Genomic DNA, 14,984 nt, shown 5'->3' on the forward strand with positions numbered 1-14,984 from the left:
TGTAGTTTGAAAGTTAAATGCTTAGGAGCAGTCTTTTGACATTTATCCTGGTTGGTGTTCTCTGGGCTTCCTGGAATTGTGATTTGGTATCTGACATTAATTTGGGGAACTTCTCTGTCATTTTTCCAAAATTTTTTTTTGTTTTTCTCTCTCCCTCTTTTCCTTCTAGTATACCCATTAAATATGTGTTATATCTTTTATAGTTGTCCCACATTCCTTGGATATTCTGTTCTGGTTTTTTTTGGGGGGGGGTGTTCTTATATGGTTTTTGTTTTGTTTTTGTTTTTGTTTTTCAAGGTTCCTATGGATATGTCCTCTAGCTCAGACAATCTTTCCTCAGCCAGTCTACTATTTAGCGCACCAAAAGCATTCTTCCTCTATGTTAGCGTTTTCATTTCTGTTGTGATCTTTAATACTAGTTTCTTTTTAAAGATTACTATCTCTCTGCTTATATTGCCCATCTGTTCTTACATGCTGTCTATCCATTAGTGCTCTTAGCATATTAATCATAGTTGCTTTTAATTCCCAGTCTGATAATTCTAACATTTCTGCATGTCTGGTTATAATTATTGCTCTGTCTCTTAAAACTGTGTTTTTTCCCCCTTTTGATATGCCTTGTAATTGTTTCTTGATAGCTAGATATACTGTACTAGCTAACAACAACTGCTATGAGTAGGCTTCTGTATTTGCATGGTCAGATATGAGAGGAGGGTAAGTGTTCTATAGTCTTATAATTAAGTCTCCATCTTTTAGTGAGCTTATGCCTCTGGACTGTGAACTTCACATGAGATTCTGAGTTTTTTTTCACCCCCTTACTTAGATGTCCAGAACTGACTGGAATTGGTTATTTGCCTTCCCCTAGGTCTGTTAGGTTCTGATAATACCATATGAGGTTAGGCTCTGGTTAACTAGTTTCCCTTGAGGGCAGGCCTTGTTAAGAATGGAGTATTCTATTGCATTCAAAACCTAAAGTAGAAGTGGAATTACTTCAACTGTTTACTGCGAGAACCTGGTTAAGCTCCTGGAAGTAAGTTTCATAATATTGTGGGAGCCTTCCATAACTGGATCCCACTGGGATTTTTAACTCTCAGAGTTGTCTACACTGAGCCTCCAGCCATTCACTAATTACAGCTCAGGTTTTCCTACCTGGCACTGGAAGTTTCCACTTGTGGATCTCTATGCCAGTAAGTCACAATTTCCTGAATTTGCTTATCTGTCTTTCCAGTCTTGGGGGCCAAGGTTTGTCCCGTGTCCTACCCCTCTCTTAAGGATGCAAGAGGAGTTGTTGATTTTTCAGTCTGTTTTACTTTGTACTTGTTGTTACGACAGAGTGGTGACTTCCAAAGTCCTTTCATGTACAGCAGGAGACTGAAAGTCTCCATGTGGTGTATTTGAAAATCTATATAACTACAATACCATTATTATATTTAAAAATTGATACTAATTCCATAGCACCATTACGGGTTTTTTTAATTTTTTAAATGTTTATTTATTTTGGGGAGACAGAGAGAGAGAGAGAACGAGCAGAGGATGGGCAGAGACAGAGGGAAACACAGAATCTGAGCTGTCAGTACAGAGCCAGATGCAGGGCTTGAACCCACGAAGTGCAGATCATGACCTGGGCCAAAGATGGATGCTTAACCGACTGAGCCACCAGATGCCCCTGTACTTACTTATTTAAAAACTTTTTTTTAAATTTATTCATTTTTGAGAGGGGGAGAGAGAGAGAATGTGATTGGGGATGGGCAGAGAGACAGGGAGACATAAAATCTGAAGCAGGCTCCAGGCTCTGAGCTGTCAGCACAGTCTGTCATGGGGCTGGAACTCACAGACCGTGAGATCATGACCTGAGTCAGATGCTTAACCTGCTGAGCCAACCAGGCACCCCTAGCACCGTCATGTATTTAGTCAGATCGTAAATTCTCTTGATTGTCCCCCAATTTTTTTTTACAGTTGGTTCTTTTGGAATCAGAGTCCAAAATCACACATTGCATTTAGCTGATAGGTTCAAAAGTCTCTTTCAATCTGTAAGTTCCCAATTTCTCTTTGTTTTTGTTTAGAAAAGTATTTGTTGAAATAATACAGTTGCTTTTCCCCACTCTCATGTTATAGAGCATTCTGCCATCTCCAGTGTGATAAAGGATGCAAACTCCTCTCCCCCCTAATTGTGCATTCAATTTCTGTGTGCATTTGGGCCTATTTTGTTATTTTCTGTTCTGTTTTTTCTTTTTTCAGACACCAGTACCACTTTGTTTTAATGGTGGAGCCTTTCTAATATAACTAATGTAAAATAGGGCTGATTCTCCATTTCTCTTTCTTTTCAGGATTTTTTTTTTTTTTTTTTTTTTTTGGCAATTCTTGCTTGTTTTATCTTTTAAGTAAACTTTGAAACCAGTGTGCCTTGCTTTAGGAAAGATAGCTAATATTACTTGGGGGAGGCTTATATTAAATGTATAGGTTAACTGAGGGATAACTGACATCTCTCTGACCCTAAGGCTTTAGTCTACCTATCCAACAACACTTATGTCTTTCTGTTTGTTCAGATTTAGTTTTTGATCCTAAAAGAGTGTTTTAAATATTTTCTAGATATATAGGTGTTAGACATTTTTTACTCCTAGGTTTTATTGTATTTTGGGGTTGGGGGGGATTTTTTTTTTTCTGTAATAAGTATATCTTCTTCCCAACTTTAAACTGATTTTTATTATATCATTGTATTTGAAAAATGAACACCTCAAAGCCATCATTATTCTTTCAGTTAACCTAGAGAAAGTAGTTACCAATAGAATATTTGCTGTTTTTCATATATCACTCTTAAAAATTAATGTAAGGATGTAAGTTTTAATTTCATTTTACATGAAATATTATAATACAAGCATTTGTTAAGGTAATAATCTTAGAAAAAGAGGTAGAAGGTTAAATTATTTGATGTTGAAAAAGAAGTCAAAACATAATTCTTATGGTTAAAATATGCAAAGTCTTTTTTTCTATCTACTCTAAACCTCTGTCAAAATGTACCCAATAAGTCTGAGTTTCCTTAAGGAGACTGATCGCTTATCTTTGTTATTTATGTAAGAGACCGAGTAATAATCAATTTAAAGGTTTGTATATTGTGATAAATGTGCTCCACATGTGTGTGCCCTTCATACCATTTACCTGAGTACATACTTCAGGCTCCAGTGGCTTACCCCACAGCTTTCATTTTTAACACTTCAGAGCAGTTTCTCAGAGTATTTATTTTTAAGTAAAATGCTCTTTGTCTTTCACCATTGCAGCACAATTTCTGATTTATTTAGTAATAACATTTCATCAAATTATAGGGTCTTAGCAACTTACACTTCCAGCCTTTTTCAGCAAGAATTTAATTAAAGGGAAATGGGTGGAGAATGCCTCTAGGTATCCCTTGTGAAACCTCTCAAAGCTGTTTCAGAAATTACTGGTGAGGAAGAGATGTGCTCAGAAAATAGCTACTTTGCTGTTTTCTCCACCCGCAGTGCTTAGACCAAAAACTGAGGGCAGTGGCTTCATGAGTAGGCCTGAACTTCTTTGCTGTTTATTTTACTTCTGATAGCATGTTCTTCCTCAGCAACTAATAAAATTTATTTGGTTTGGAAAATTGTGTCTGCTAATCCATAGGGGACAGAGAGTCCAGAAATGCTGGGTGGCCTTCAACTTGTCCAATTCCTATGGCTTCAGCTCAGCAAGTTCCCCAGGCAGTGGCGTAAGGGCTGGAGCCTTTCCATGGACACTTTCCCATGGACTGAGCATCCCAGCCACATGTTGACATGGGGAGACTGATTCAATCTGTCAGTGCAGATTACCACCCCCACACCCAACTCTTCTCCCCCCCACCCCTTGAACAGCTCCCCACATGCACTGTGTGGTCATTTAGAAACTGCATACTTTCTTTGACCAGTGCACCCTGCCCTGTGTTTAGACTTCCAACTATTTGTCTACCACAGTACACCAGTGGAATTTCATCTCTTTTACCATTGGCCTTGGCTTCCAAATACAGTCATGTATTTGCAGAAATGGTCTGCCTGTGTTCTTTTAAACAGCAGATGCTTGCCCCTCTCTGTGGTTTAGATAACCTAGAAGAAATTTTTAATTCTTGGCCTAAAAATCAAACTTAACTTCTCAAGTCTGTCCCTGGTGTTGTTGCCATCACAGCCCCCTGCAGGCTGCAGGCTGCAAAAAACCTTTCTGGGAGGACTGCTGAAATCCTTCCACACGTCTGTGGAGTGTAAATAACTCAGTATGACATCATCTCTCAGGTAGATCTTAAATCCATGGCTTCAAAAATATTGAGAAGTTTGGTGACCGGATGGAGAGGTTTTTCCCTACATACTAGAATGAATGAGTCAGTTGAACAAATGAAAGGAAGAATGGATGCAGGACTGACCAACCAATTGGCCTCATGGTGTGACTGGGAATGTCAAAAAGGGTAATCATACAGTTCATAATCTAGACCAAAACCCTTTGGAGAGTTCAAAGGCATGGTGCCTTTTATAACTCTGGTGGGATAACAGGCATAGACCTATCCCAGACACACTGGGGTGTTTTTAAATGAATCTCATGCCTGTAATATGTTTAGCATGGTGCCTGGTACCCAGAATAAATGCTCAGTAACTGTTTACATGTTGCTATTATTATTGTTGACTTTAATAATTATATAAGTTTTGATAACATTTTATTAGTTTTTCCTCAAGCTTGTATCTTTCCCTTCTAATGGAAATATAGAGCGAAGGCCAAATGTAAGCTAAATTCCAGCTGCTAAACTATACAAAAAAGAAATAGATTTTATTCCCTATTAAAAAATTTTTAGTGGCACCTGGATGGCTTAGTCAGTTAAGCGTCTGACTCTTGATCATGTCAAGACTCAAGTCATGATCTCAAGGTTAGGAGATTAAGCCCTGTGTCAAGCTCAGTGCTGTTAGTGTGGAGCCCGCTTGGGATTCTCTGTCTCTTTCTGTCTCTCTCTCTGCCCCTCCCCTACTCTCTCTCAAAAACTAAATAAATAAACTTAAAAAAAAAACTTTTTTAAATCCTGTTGCTGAAAGAGCTAATACTGACTCCAAAAGTACTTACCAAGAAAATAAAATAAATTACAAGAAAAGACTGACCTTCATCCAGGCTTCTAGTTTTGTGCTTTTTCAGCTCAGATAAGAAAACTCAGGCTTTAAGTGTTGTCGAATAATATAGATGAATATATATAAATGAAGAAAGGCTAGTGTAATACCACAGAAAGAAAGGTAGTGAAGAAGCATCGTAGTAACTAAAACTCTCATTTCTCTTTATTTATTTATTTATTGAGATTCCCTGAGAGCCTTTTTTTTTTTTAAGAAAACATTAATAGGAGAACAAAATTTGTCATCGAAAAAGTTTACTTTTCAAATTAAAACCTGCTGATATTGATTTGTAATAGACATTCCAGTATGTTTTGGGTTTGGACATTTCCTTTGCTTGGTGTTGCTGGCTGTCTGCTTTGAAAAGTAATCTCTCTGCACATGTAAGTGGTGATGATGGTACAGTCCTCAAATTTAGCATGCTTCTTAGATCAATTTTTCATGGAAATACACCTTAGGGAATGAATACTTTCTAGTGCCTTGGAATTAAGTAGTTATCGAGAAAAGCTGACCCCAGTTTTTATGAGCTTCTCCAGCAACCCAAAGGGCCCTGATCTCTTTCTGGTTTGGAAAGGTGAATACTGCCTATACTGCCTGTGTTTATCTTGAGTGAGGAATCTTCTTCCTTCCCTTTGCCTCTCTGACATTCCCTGCCAACAGGCACTGCCCTCATTAGGAAGTGTTCTTACAGAGAATTGAATTCCACGTTCTATTTTTATTACAGTTATTAAAAAAACAGTTGGAGTCAAAGTTATTTAATAAGCACCTGAACTAATTTCATTATTATACTGCCTCTTTTTGGAAGAGATGGGGCAAACAACAGCCTTGGTATTTTGGAGAAACAAAGTATAGTTTTCTAAATGCCAAGGACCCATCTATCCAGAAGACTCTACTAGCAGATGTTGGACACAGCAGAGTGCCCTGTCAGGCTTCCCTGCTTTGTGTCAGAAATTATTACTAAGACTCAGATGTTCTACATGAAAGCACTGACTGCAAGCCTGTTCCTCCTACTTTAAATCAGAAAATTATAATGTACTACACATAAGTCCCAAACACCCAATCTCATTTTCCTAAAACATAGCTATAATGCAAAAAATGTCCCACGATTATTAGCTAGAAATCTGAGAGAGCCAAATTTTTAGCTTATCCTTTTTTTCTTGAATCCATTATTTTGATCAGTGTCCAGGCTGGGTAGATGGATTAAGTCGAGTAGGAAAAGGACAGTCTTAATGTTTCTATGACTAACACACGTTCAATAGAATGAAACTTTTCAGTGTCCGTTAAAACATTTTTATCTTTTGTTACTTTATTGGCTTTTTAAATTTCCACAGAAATGTATATTCATTTTATCTAGTCAAACAATACAATACAGATGTATATGCAGAAAATGTTAATTATTCCCTTATTATCACCCTCCAGTACTTCTGATAACCATACCTTATACTCTTGTAGACATAGAAATCTGTATAAAACAATTTTTCTCTTTTTTTAACTAGTGTAATAAACAAAAAATAAAAACAGCATCACACCCTACACATGGCTCTAGAACCTGTGTTTTAACCAATATATCTTGTATAGCCGTCACGGGATACGGTTCCAGCTCATTTTTATAAAAAAGAAACATATTCCCTGATATAAATGGACCTTAATTTATTCAGCTGCTTGTCAATGGATGCATTCAAATTGTTTTTAATTTTGTTTTTATAGTACTGCTGCAGTGAATGTCCTCCCACTGATGCGTTTATTTCTGCCAGGCAGGGTCACAAAAGTATGGTTATGAAGGCCAGGAAGATGTCTGTTTTACAGTTCATCATGGGGTATGACACAACTGAAGGAACAAAACCATACCCTGTCTCACCTCTAAGAACATATGTCCCCTGTACCTGCTTTAGCACTGGATGTTGTCATTCTTCAAAACTTTACTGATGTGTGAGGATGAAAATGATAGCTGTGTTCAGTTACCTTTCTTTACTATTAATAAGGTTGAAATCTGCATATATTTATTGGCCTTTTGCATTTCTTCTTTGGTAATTTGCCTTTCCCCCCTGGTTTCATTGAGATATAAGTGACATATAATGTAATTTGCCTTTTTTATTTCAAAACTAACCTGGTACACTTTTAGAACTTTTTATATAATCTGAATGTGTTGGTCCAGTCAAATTCTGTTATGCAAGTATATTAAGATCATATTGCTTTGGTGATTTCTCCATCCAGTATTGATTACAAAGTTATGTTTCTGGTGTTTTGTGGGCAAAATAGATTGTTTTGTTCAAATATTAAACATGGGTCCATAAATTTAGTCATTCACAGCAAATAATACAGTATACTCTGAATCACAGGTAATAAAAGATAATTGTTAATATACACATTTTTTAAGCTGTGAGAATAGAACAAAAGTAGTATGTATTTACTGACTTGAATGTGTAATTTTGCGGATCTTCTACAAATTTTTAAGTAAGCAATATCTTTTATTTCAGATATTCGATGGCACCACCATTTTACACTAGCTTCCTTGTTATATTTGTTCACATTTACCTACTGCTCATTCCCAACAGCTCGTGCCTCTGTGACCTAATGGTAAAAATCACATTTAATGCGCACAGCTGCTCTGAGGGCCTAGGAATGGTGGTGCCTGAAAACTGTTACTCAAGTGAGAAGCTTCTCTAATGATGTACATCATTATTTCATATAAGAATATCAAAAGATATCCCTGCTGCTTGGGAAGGGAGGAGACACGGAGCAGCCATGTTCCCTCTGCACCTCAGAGTTTCCTGCCTCTTGGGGGCTTTCTGACTCCATGACACAGGCTACGATACCCTTTGCCCCTGCCCAGTAGTATTCTACTTTAGAAAGCTGGATGGAAACCCCTCCTGAGGGTCTACCAATGTGACTAAAACTGGCTGACAACCTAGAGTTTGAAAAGACTTCCTAAATACCGAAGGGAGTGAACACAGGTCCAGGCACCAGGGCATCTGGCTTATGTGGGAAGTCCATCTCCTCGCTCTCCTGGGCCCAGGCCCCTCTTCCAAGCAGCACCTCTAACTCTCCAGTCTGCAGAGTGGAGAGACTCGTGGATAATCTTAGGTGGACAACCAGCGCCAGCATCAAACCTTCTGGGTTCAAATTGTAGCTGTGAGTCCTTGGTCTTTCTCTGACCTCAGTTGCCTTCTCTGCAAAACAAGGATAATAACGGTACCTGTTTTGTAGATTAAAATACAAGTAAAATGGTTAACATGGTTTCAAGTAAGCACTTAATAAATGGCTTTGAGCCTCTTCTGTTCCTCTGCATTTGGCTTACCAGTCAGCTCTGCTGTCCTGCATACTACACGCCTGTGTGGCCTCCTGGTGTGGGCTCCCTCTGAAGACCTGGCACCAGTAATGGCTGCACTTCCATCCTGTCTCATTGACTGCTCTTGGCTTCTGTCTGTCAAAACCATGTCCTTGGGGAGGTCACGAAGGGCCTGTTGAGTGCTGTGCATCTGTTTCCCTCTCCACGTCCTTAGTCTGTCTTAGCAGTGCTGGTCAGAGCCAGACCTTCCTTCTCTTACTGGGTGACAATTGTTCTCTGCTTATGTATTTCCTACCTCCTCCATCTACAACTCTTCTTCCTCATCTACCTGTTGTCACTACTCAGGGCACAGACCTGGGCCCTCTTCTCCCTCCACAGAGACCTCATTCCTTTGGAGTTCTCTCTTGTGTCACTCCATGCTGTTTGACAGTATGGTTCCTTAATATATATATCTTCAGCCCAGACATCTCCCCAGAACTTTGAACTTGGATATTCAAGGACTTACTTTATCCCGCTTTTTGAGCGCTCCTCAGATATTCTAAATTTGTACACTCCATTAAAAAATAAATTTTAAAAAATGGGCCCCTGGGTGGCAGTTAAGCATCCAACTTCAGCTCAGGTCATGGTCTCCCAGTTGGCAAGTTTGAGCCCCATGATGGGTTCTGTGCTGACAGGTTGGAGCCTAGAGCCTGCTTCAGATTCTGTGTCTCCCTCTCTCTGCTCCTCCCATGCTCACACTCTGTTTCTCTCTCTCTCTCTCAAAAATAAACATTTAAAAAAATTAAATTTGTACACCCCAAACAAAACTTTTAATAAACCCTTCACACCCTTCTCTTTCCTTCTTTCCATCGGAGTAAATGATAGGCCCATCCACCTCGTTGCTCAGGAAACCTAGGACAACCTTGATCGCTACTTCACCTTCACCACCTCTCATCAAATTCATTGTCAGTTCCTCTTGATGTTACTACTAAAATACATTCTAGATACTCTAGATACTCTTCACTTCTCCACTGCCACCTGGGTCATGCCAGCTACCAGCTCCCCCTTGGCTCCCACACCCATTCTAGTCCCACACTCTGTTCTCTGTGCTGCAACTGGAGTGATCTTTGACACTCCTCTGTGTAAAGTCTTCAGGCCAGAATAATCACTGAATAAGAATCCCAGAGCCTTACCTTCCTACGGTACCGCCTCATCACAGGCCACGTCACCTTTGCACTCTGGGGCTTCTCTCTTCTTCTGTCCTTGTTCCCTGTCTCAGGACCATCACAGCTGCCCTTCCCTCAGCTGGAATGCCCTTCTGGCGACTCTTCACAGCTAATCACACATCAGCTGGAGAGGCAGTCCCTGACCACCCAATCTAAACTGAGACCCTTCTCTTATTCTCTTTTACCTCAGCCTGTCCTTCTCGTTAATTGCCTTTTTCTCAGTTTTTGGTGTGTGTGTGTGTGATGTGTACCTCCCATCGGGCTCCGAGCACTAGGGGTATACACTGGGTCTGTTTTGTTCCCAGTTTTCTGGACTGTACCTGGCACACAGGAAGTGCTCCATCATCTTCCTTGAATGAATGACCACCAGCTCCTTGCCATTGAGTATAATAGGGGAGGTGGCATGAGAATTGCAGCCTAGAGCACTGGTGGCATCCATAGTGTGGCCCCCAGATGTGCCAGGTGATGCAGGGGTGGGGGTACCATGGCAGTTGTACTTTGCCAGGTGTGGGGAGGTGGGGGAAGGGAGCCCAACAGGACTTCCCAGAAGTGTTGAAGCTCGGGGTAAGAATGTAAGATCAGAAAGAGTTAGAAGGGGGCCTCCCTCCCGCCCTTTATCCTGCCCTCTGTCTGCTTCTGTGAGAGTCCTTGCAACTCTTCAGCTTTGTCTAGCCTTGCCCCAGAGTCAATCCATGACAAAGGTCTGCAGGAGTTGTGCTGAGGGAGAAGAAAAAAGAGAAATCATGAGAAATTGCACTGTGACTCCTCCTATTCATTTCCTGCCCCGGCCCCCATTCCCTGGGCTTCAGGCCAGCTCCTGCAGAGAAATGGCCCAGAAGCCATGGTGAAAGGAAGGACCTGAGGGGGTTTTGGGGTAATAGGGAGCCTCTGTGCCCTCAGCTTTTGTTTGTCTTACTCAAGGCAGTAAACACCTCTGGCAGAACCTGGAAAGCGCTCTGCTGTCTGTGGTGCTGCAGGTGCAGAGGCGGGAGGCCTCGCTTGGGAAAGCAGGGCTGAAGGAGGAAAGAGAAGTCTTATCAGACCAGAACACGCCCAGTGTTCACTGTGGGGACGGCCACCAGTGGCTCAGAGTTTGACAGGTGTCCCCTTAACTCTACCTCCCAGGAGGCAGAGCCCCTGACTCACTGACCTGACACAGGAGGAACCTCCACATACCTTCTCCTGTGGAAACGCAGCTCCACAAAATGTTTGGGGCCCAGAGTATCACGGTAGGAATCGACACCAGATCTACCAGGTCATAACCACCATATATGAAATTGTTACTAGAGGAAAAGACCTTTTTTAACTTGCAAGCAACAGATTTATAAATATAGTTACTGAACATTTACTAGATGTCAAGCACTGTGCTAATCTCTATACATATATAATTACTGCATTTGATACTTCTCAGAACACTATTAGGGAGATGGGCCCATTTTATAGATGAGTAAACTGAGGTTTGGAGGTGAAGTAATTTTCCCAAAAGCCATCCAGTTAGTCAATGGTAGCCCTGGGACTCAAACCCAGATCTGATTATACACACTTTAAATCCTTATGATGTACTTTCAAATATAAGTTGTTTTTTAATTTACATCCAAGTTAGTTAGCATATAGTGCAATAATGATTTCAGGAGTAGAATCCAGTGATTCATACCCTACATATAACACCCAGTGCTCATCCCAACAAATGTCTTCCAAACATAACTTTCTTAAATTAGGGACTGTATACCTCAAGGCCTTTTTCCATCTTTTCTTTTATCACTCTTTCTTCCATCACTGATATTTGTCCTTTTTGAAAGCATTATTTTCTTTGAGCATTTCTCTAATTTCGTGAGTTGAATTGGAAGCAAATTCACATTATTTTGCAAATGGACACTTGGTGAATATTCATGGATACTATAAATATTAACTGCTGCTGACCATGATGAAAAGATTCACAAACTGGATTTGTGACTGCGTTTTGATCTCTCTCAGTCTTATTTTCTCAGTAACCGATTTCTATTTAAAATTTTGTTTATTTTTGCTGAAAGGAAGAAGATTTCTCTCCCCACATCAGCTGTCATCTGCCTCTGGCTTCGGCACCTTCCCAGCCTTGAAAAAGCAACACTGCATCTTTTTGAAAAGCTAATCTCCAGTGAGAGAAATTTCCTGAGAAGGATTGAATGCTTTTTGAAAAATTCATTGCTGGTACGTGCTGGGCTTTGATGAGGAGAAAAGTCCTTACTTAAAGAGGATGCTTGGTATCATCTCTTTTTCTCAAAGCAAGGGGAAATGTAAACAAGAGAGCAATTGGCACCTTTTAAAATAATGTATAGGCATTTTGTTGTAGAAATACCAATGGTTGGGCTTTTCTGCATACTTGGAGCATTTATTGAAAACGGGGGCTTTGAGATTTACTTGACTGGTGCACCTTCTATTACATATTCACAGAATTGATACTAGGGCACACTGTTTTAAAACAATATAAAAACATTTTAAAAAATTAAAACAGTGTATCTGGTGACTCAGTCGGTTAAGTGTCCGAATTTGGCTCAGGTCATGATCTCACGGTTTGTGGGTTCGAGCCCTGCATCAGGTTCTGTGCTGACAGCTGAGAGTGTGGAGCCTGTTTCAGATTCTGTGTCTCCCTCTCTCTCTGCCCCTCCCCCACTCTTGTTCTGTCTCTCTCTGTCTCAAAAATAATAAACTATATTAAAAGAACAATATTTCTTATTTCCATATGAAAAGTTAGTTTTAAAAAATGAAGATCTTACGAATGAGAGGAGGAATAAAACAAAACCCTAGAAGAAAGGTTAAAGCAACAAAACAAGTAAGAATTCTGTAAGTTTTCTTTTGGTGTAAGCCTTCCAGCCTTGAACTCTACCCCCATGTGGTGGCTCGCCTGTCCTCCCTTGTACTTGGGACTTCTCTGACCTGGGAATTTGGAGGCTCGTTGGGACAAATGGAATGGCCTCATTGCCTAATCCAGTGTCAGGCGGCAGGGCTCACAGGCAGCTCCCAGAACCTGAGGGGGGCTGCTGTTTTCCTTTTGTAGGAGGCAACTCTGTGGAATTTATGTGCATTTTTCTAAGAGCAGGAATAAAGACCAACGCGCCCTGAAAAAACAAGTCAAAAACTACGGGAAGTACCGTGCTCCCTGGGCATCTGTTTTACTAGAACCCCAGTGGTTTTTAACATGCTTTCTTATTAGCTTTCATAACCTGAGGAAGATAGGGCACAGAGATTTCCTTCTTACTGTACAGATGGAGAAAATTAGTTCAGAGATGGTGAAGTCAGATCTTGAGTTGGGGGCCAGGACTGGGCAGGAGAACATGTTCACCTCCCGACTTGAGCTGAGACTTGGGAAGAAGGGAGCTCTGAGGTTGGCTGAGTTTCCACAATGCCCACCTCCCAGACACCTTCTTTTTTTTATAATTCCGTTTTGGAACTTGCTGTTTTCTTTCTCTTTCAAATTGGAGGCTGTATTAGGGAATCCTAATTGAACCAGTTGCCTTCTTCCTATGTCTGTTGTTCCTTGTAGGTATCTCCCCGCTCTCAAATGTAAGTGTCCAGGCTTTCTCTCTTATTCCACAGGCTCCTCTCTGCCTTCACGTTCTGGGGCCTCCCAGGTGACTGTGGATGGTGCTATAGTCACCATTGGCCATGGACCTTCAAGTTAAGTGGCACAAATTGAACCCAGCTGATTTGGAAGTTTACAATGTTTGACCTAAAAAAAAAAAAAGGAAGGAAGGAAGATAGGGACAAAAGACTGAGAGAGCAGCAGAGGATTTTTTTTCTGGAAAATTACTGCTTGACCTCACCATTCAAAAGAGTTGCATAGTAAGGTGAGAAATGAGAATGCACCTTACATAATAATAATTATAGTAAAATTCAAAATGAACAAAGGCTTTTGTTTATACAGCCCATTTCAAACATTACTTTTATTATCAGGTAAATCTCTATTTCTTATTTTTAACGTAAATGTGCATGGTATAATTTAATTTTCTCTAGTCCTTTTTCTGTGGCAAAATACAGTACCTGAGTAATTTCCTTGCTATCAGGTCCTTATTAAATTTTCTTCAGGTCCTCTCCCTGTAGAGAAATTCCAGTTCTGTCGACTTTCTGAGTTGGTTGGATTCTGCGGCCTTTCATTGGTCCTGGGGTTCTTCTCTGAACCTCCCCCATGTCCTTTCTACCTGGGGCTCTCAGGCTTGAGGCGCAGGAAGCAGGCAACCCCACTGAACATTGCACTACACAGCCCCCAGTCTCCAACTTATAGTTTGGTCTCCCCTAGGCACACAGCTCCGAAGGCTGTTGATCTACAAAAGTATTTATCAGGATCATGTGTGTAGGGATTCAGAGCTTCCATTACGGTCAAAGGAGGATTCCAGAGGGTGTTATTTGGTTTAATTTATTGTGGCATTGGCAGGATGTGACCTCTCTATGCCTTATGGTGCAAGGAGGTAATTACAGTGCAGAATTGCAAGTCCCTGGTTGGCGTGGGCTGTTCTCCTCAGGCATCCTGGGGCTGCAATGCCAGAAAACCAGGCAGGCTGGGAGATGGCTGTGACGTGACTGCGTGATTAGAAGGGTAACCTGAAGAACCCGCTTCCTAATTGCATCATCTGATTCGTTTATCACAGCACGGTATCTAGGGGCAGTGACAAGGCCGTGCAGAAGTATCAGAGAGATCTCGAGACTCTGCTAGCAGGGGCCTGCTGTGTTTGCCTCCAGAAGAAACTCGATGCCTATTACATTAGAGTTGGATTCTGAGAGTAATTAAAGTGTGATGGTCTACATAACTTGTATTTTATATGGAGCACTGTTAATTATGTTTCCATCTCTTGGGACTGTCCAGAAATAGCCCTGGAAATTCTATAGTTACAGGATGCTGCAAAAACAAAAGATAAAAGTGTGGTACAGATTGAACAAAGGGAAATGATCTCCCCAAATGTTCTTTGGCCTCTCGGTGACTTGAAAACTTGAAATTTTCTCTTCTTCTTCTCCTTCTCCTTCTCCTTGTCCATTTTTTTACTATTTTAAGTTTTTATTAAAATTTTTTTTTAATGTTTGCTTATTTCTGGGAGAGGGAGGAGCAGAGACAGAGGGAGACACAGAATCCAAAGCAGGCTCCAGGCCCAGAGCTGTCAGCCCAGAACCCGACCTGGGGCTCGAACCCACGAACTGCGAGATCACCACCTGAACCAAAGCAGGACACTTATCCGACTGAGCTCCCCAGCTACCCCTTAAGTCTCTATTTTAATTCTAGGTAGTTAATAGACACTATTATATTAGTTTCAGGTGTACACACTTCTATACATCACCCTGTGCTTACCACAACAAATGCACTTTTTTTTTTTTTTTTTTTTTTTTTTTTTTTTTTTTTTT

At 40.7% G+C, this 14,984-nt stretch overlaps 1 protein-coding gene across 1 annotated transcript in view; it reads left to right on the top strand.

The window, feature by feature from the left end:
• Positions 1–14,984, top strand: part of FANCC (FA complementation group C) — a 162,825-nt gene that overhangs the window by 108,061 nt on the left and 39,780 nt on the right. The window contains exon 7 of the mRNA XM_039245701.1: positions 11,648–11,804. Within this exon, the coding sequence (XP_039101632.1) occupies positions 11,648–11,804 (157 nt within the window). The remainder of the gene's footprint in view (positions 1–11,647; positions 11,805–14,984) is intronic.

This window comes from Hyaena hyaena, unplaced genomic scaffold (genome assembly GCF_003009895.1).
Source record: "Hyaena hyaena isolate Hyena2069 unplaced genomic scaffold, ASM300989v1 scaffold_269, whole genome shotgun sequence".
NCBI lineage: Eukaryota > Metazoa > Chordata > Mammalia > Carnivora > Hyaenidae > Hyaena > Hyaena hyaena.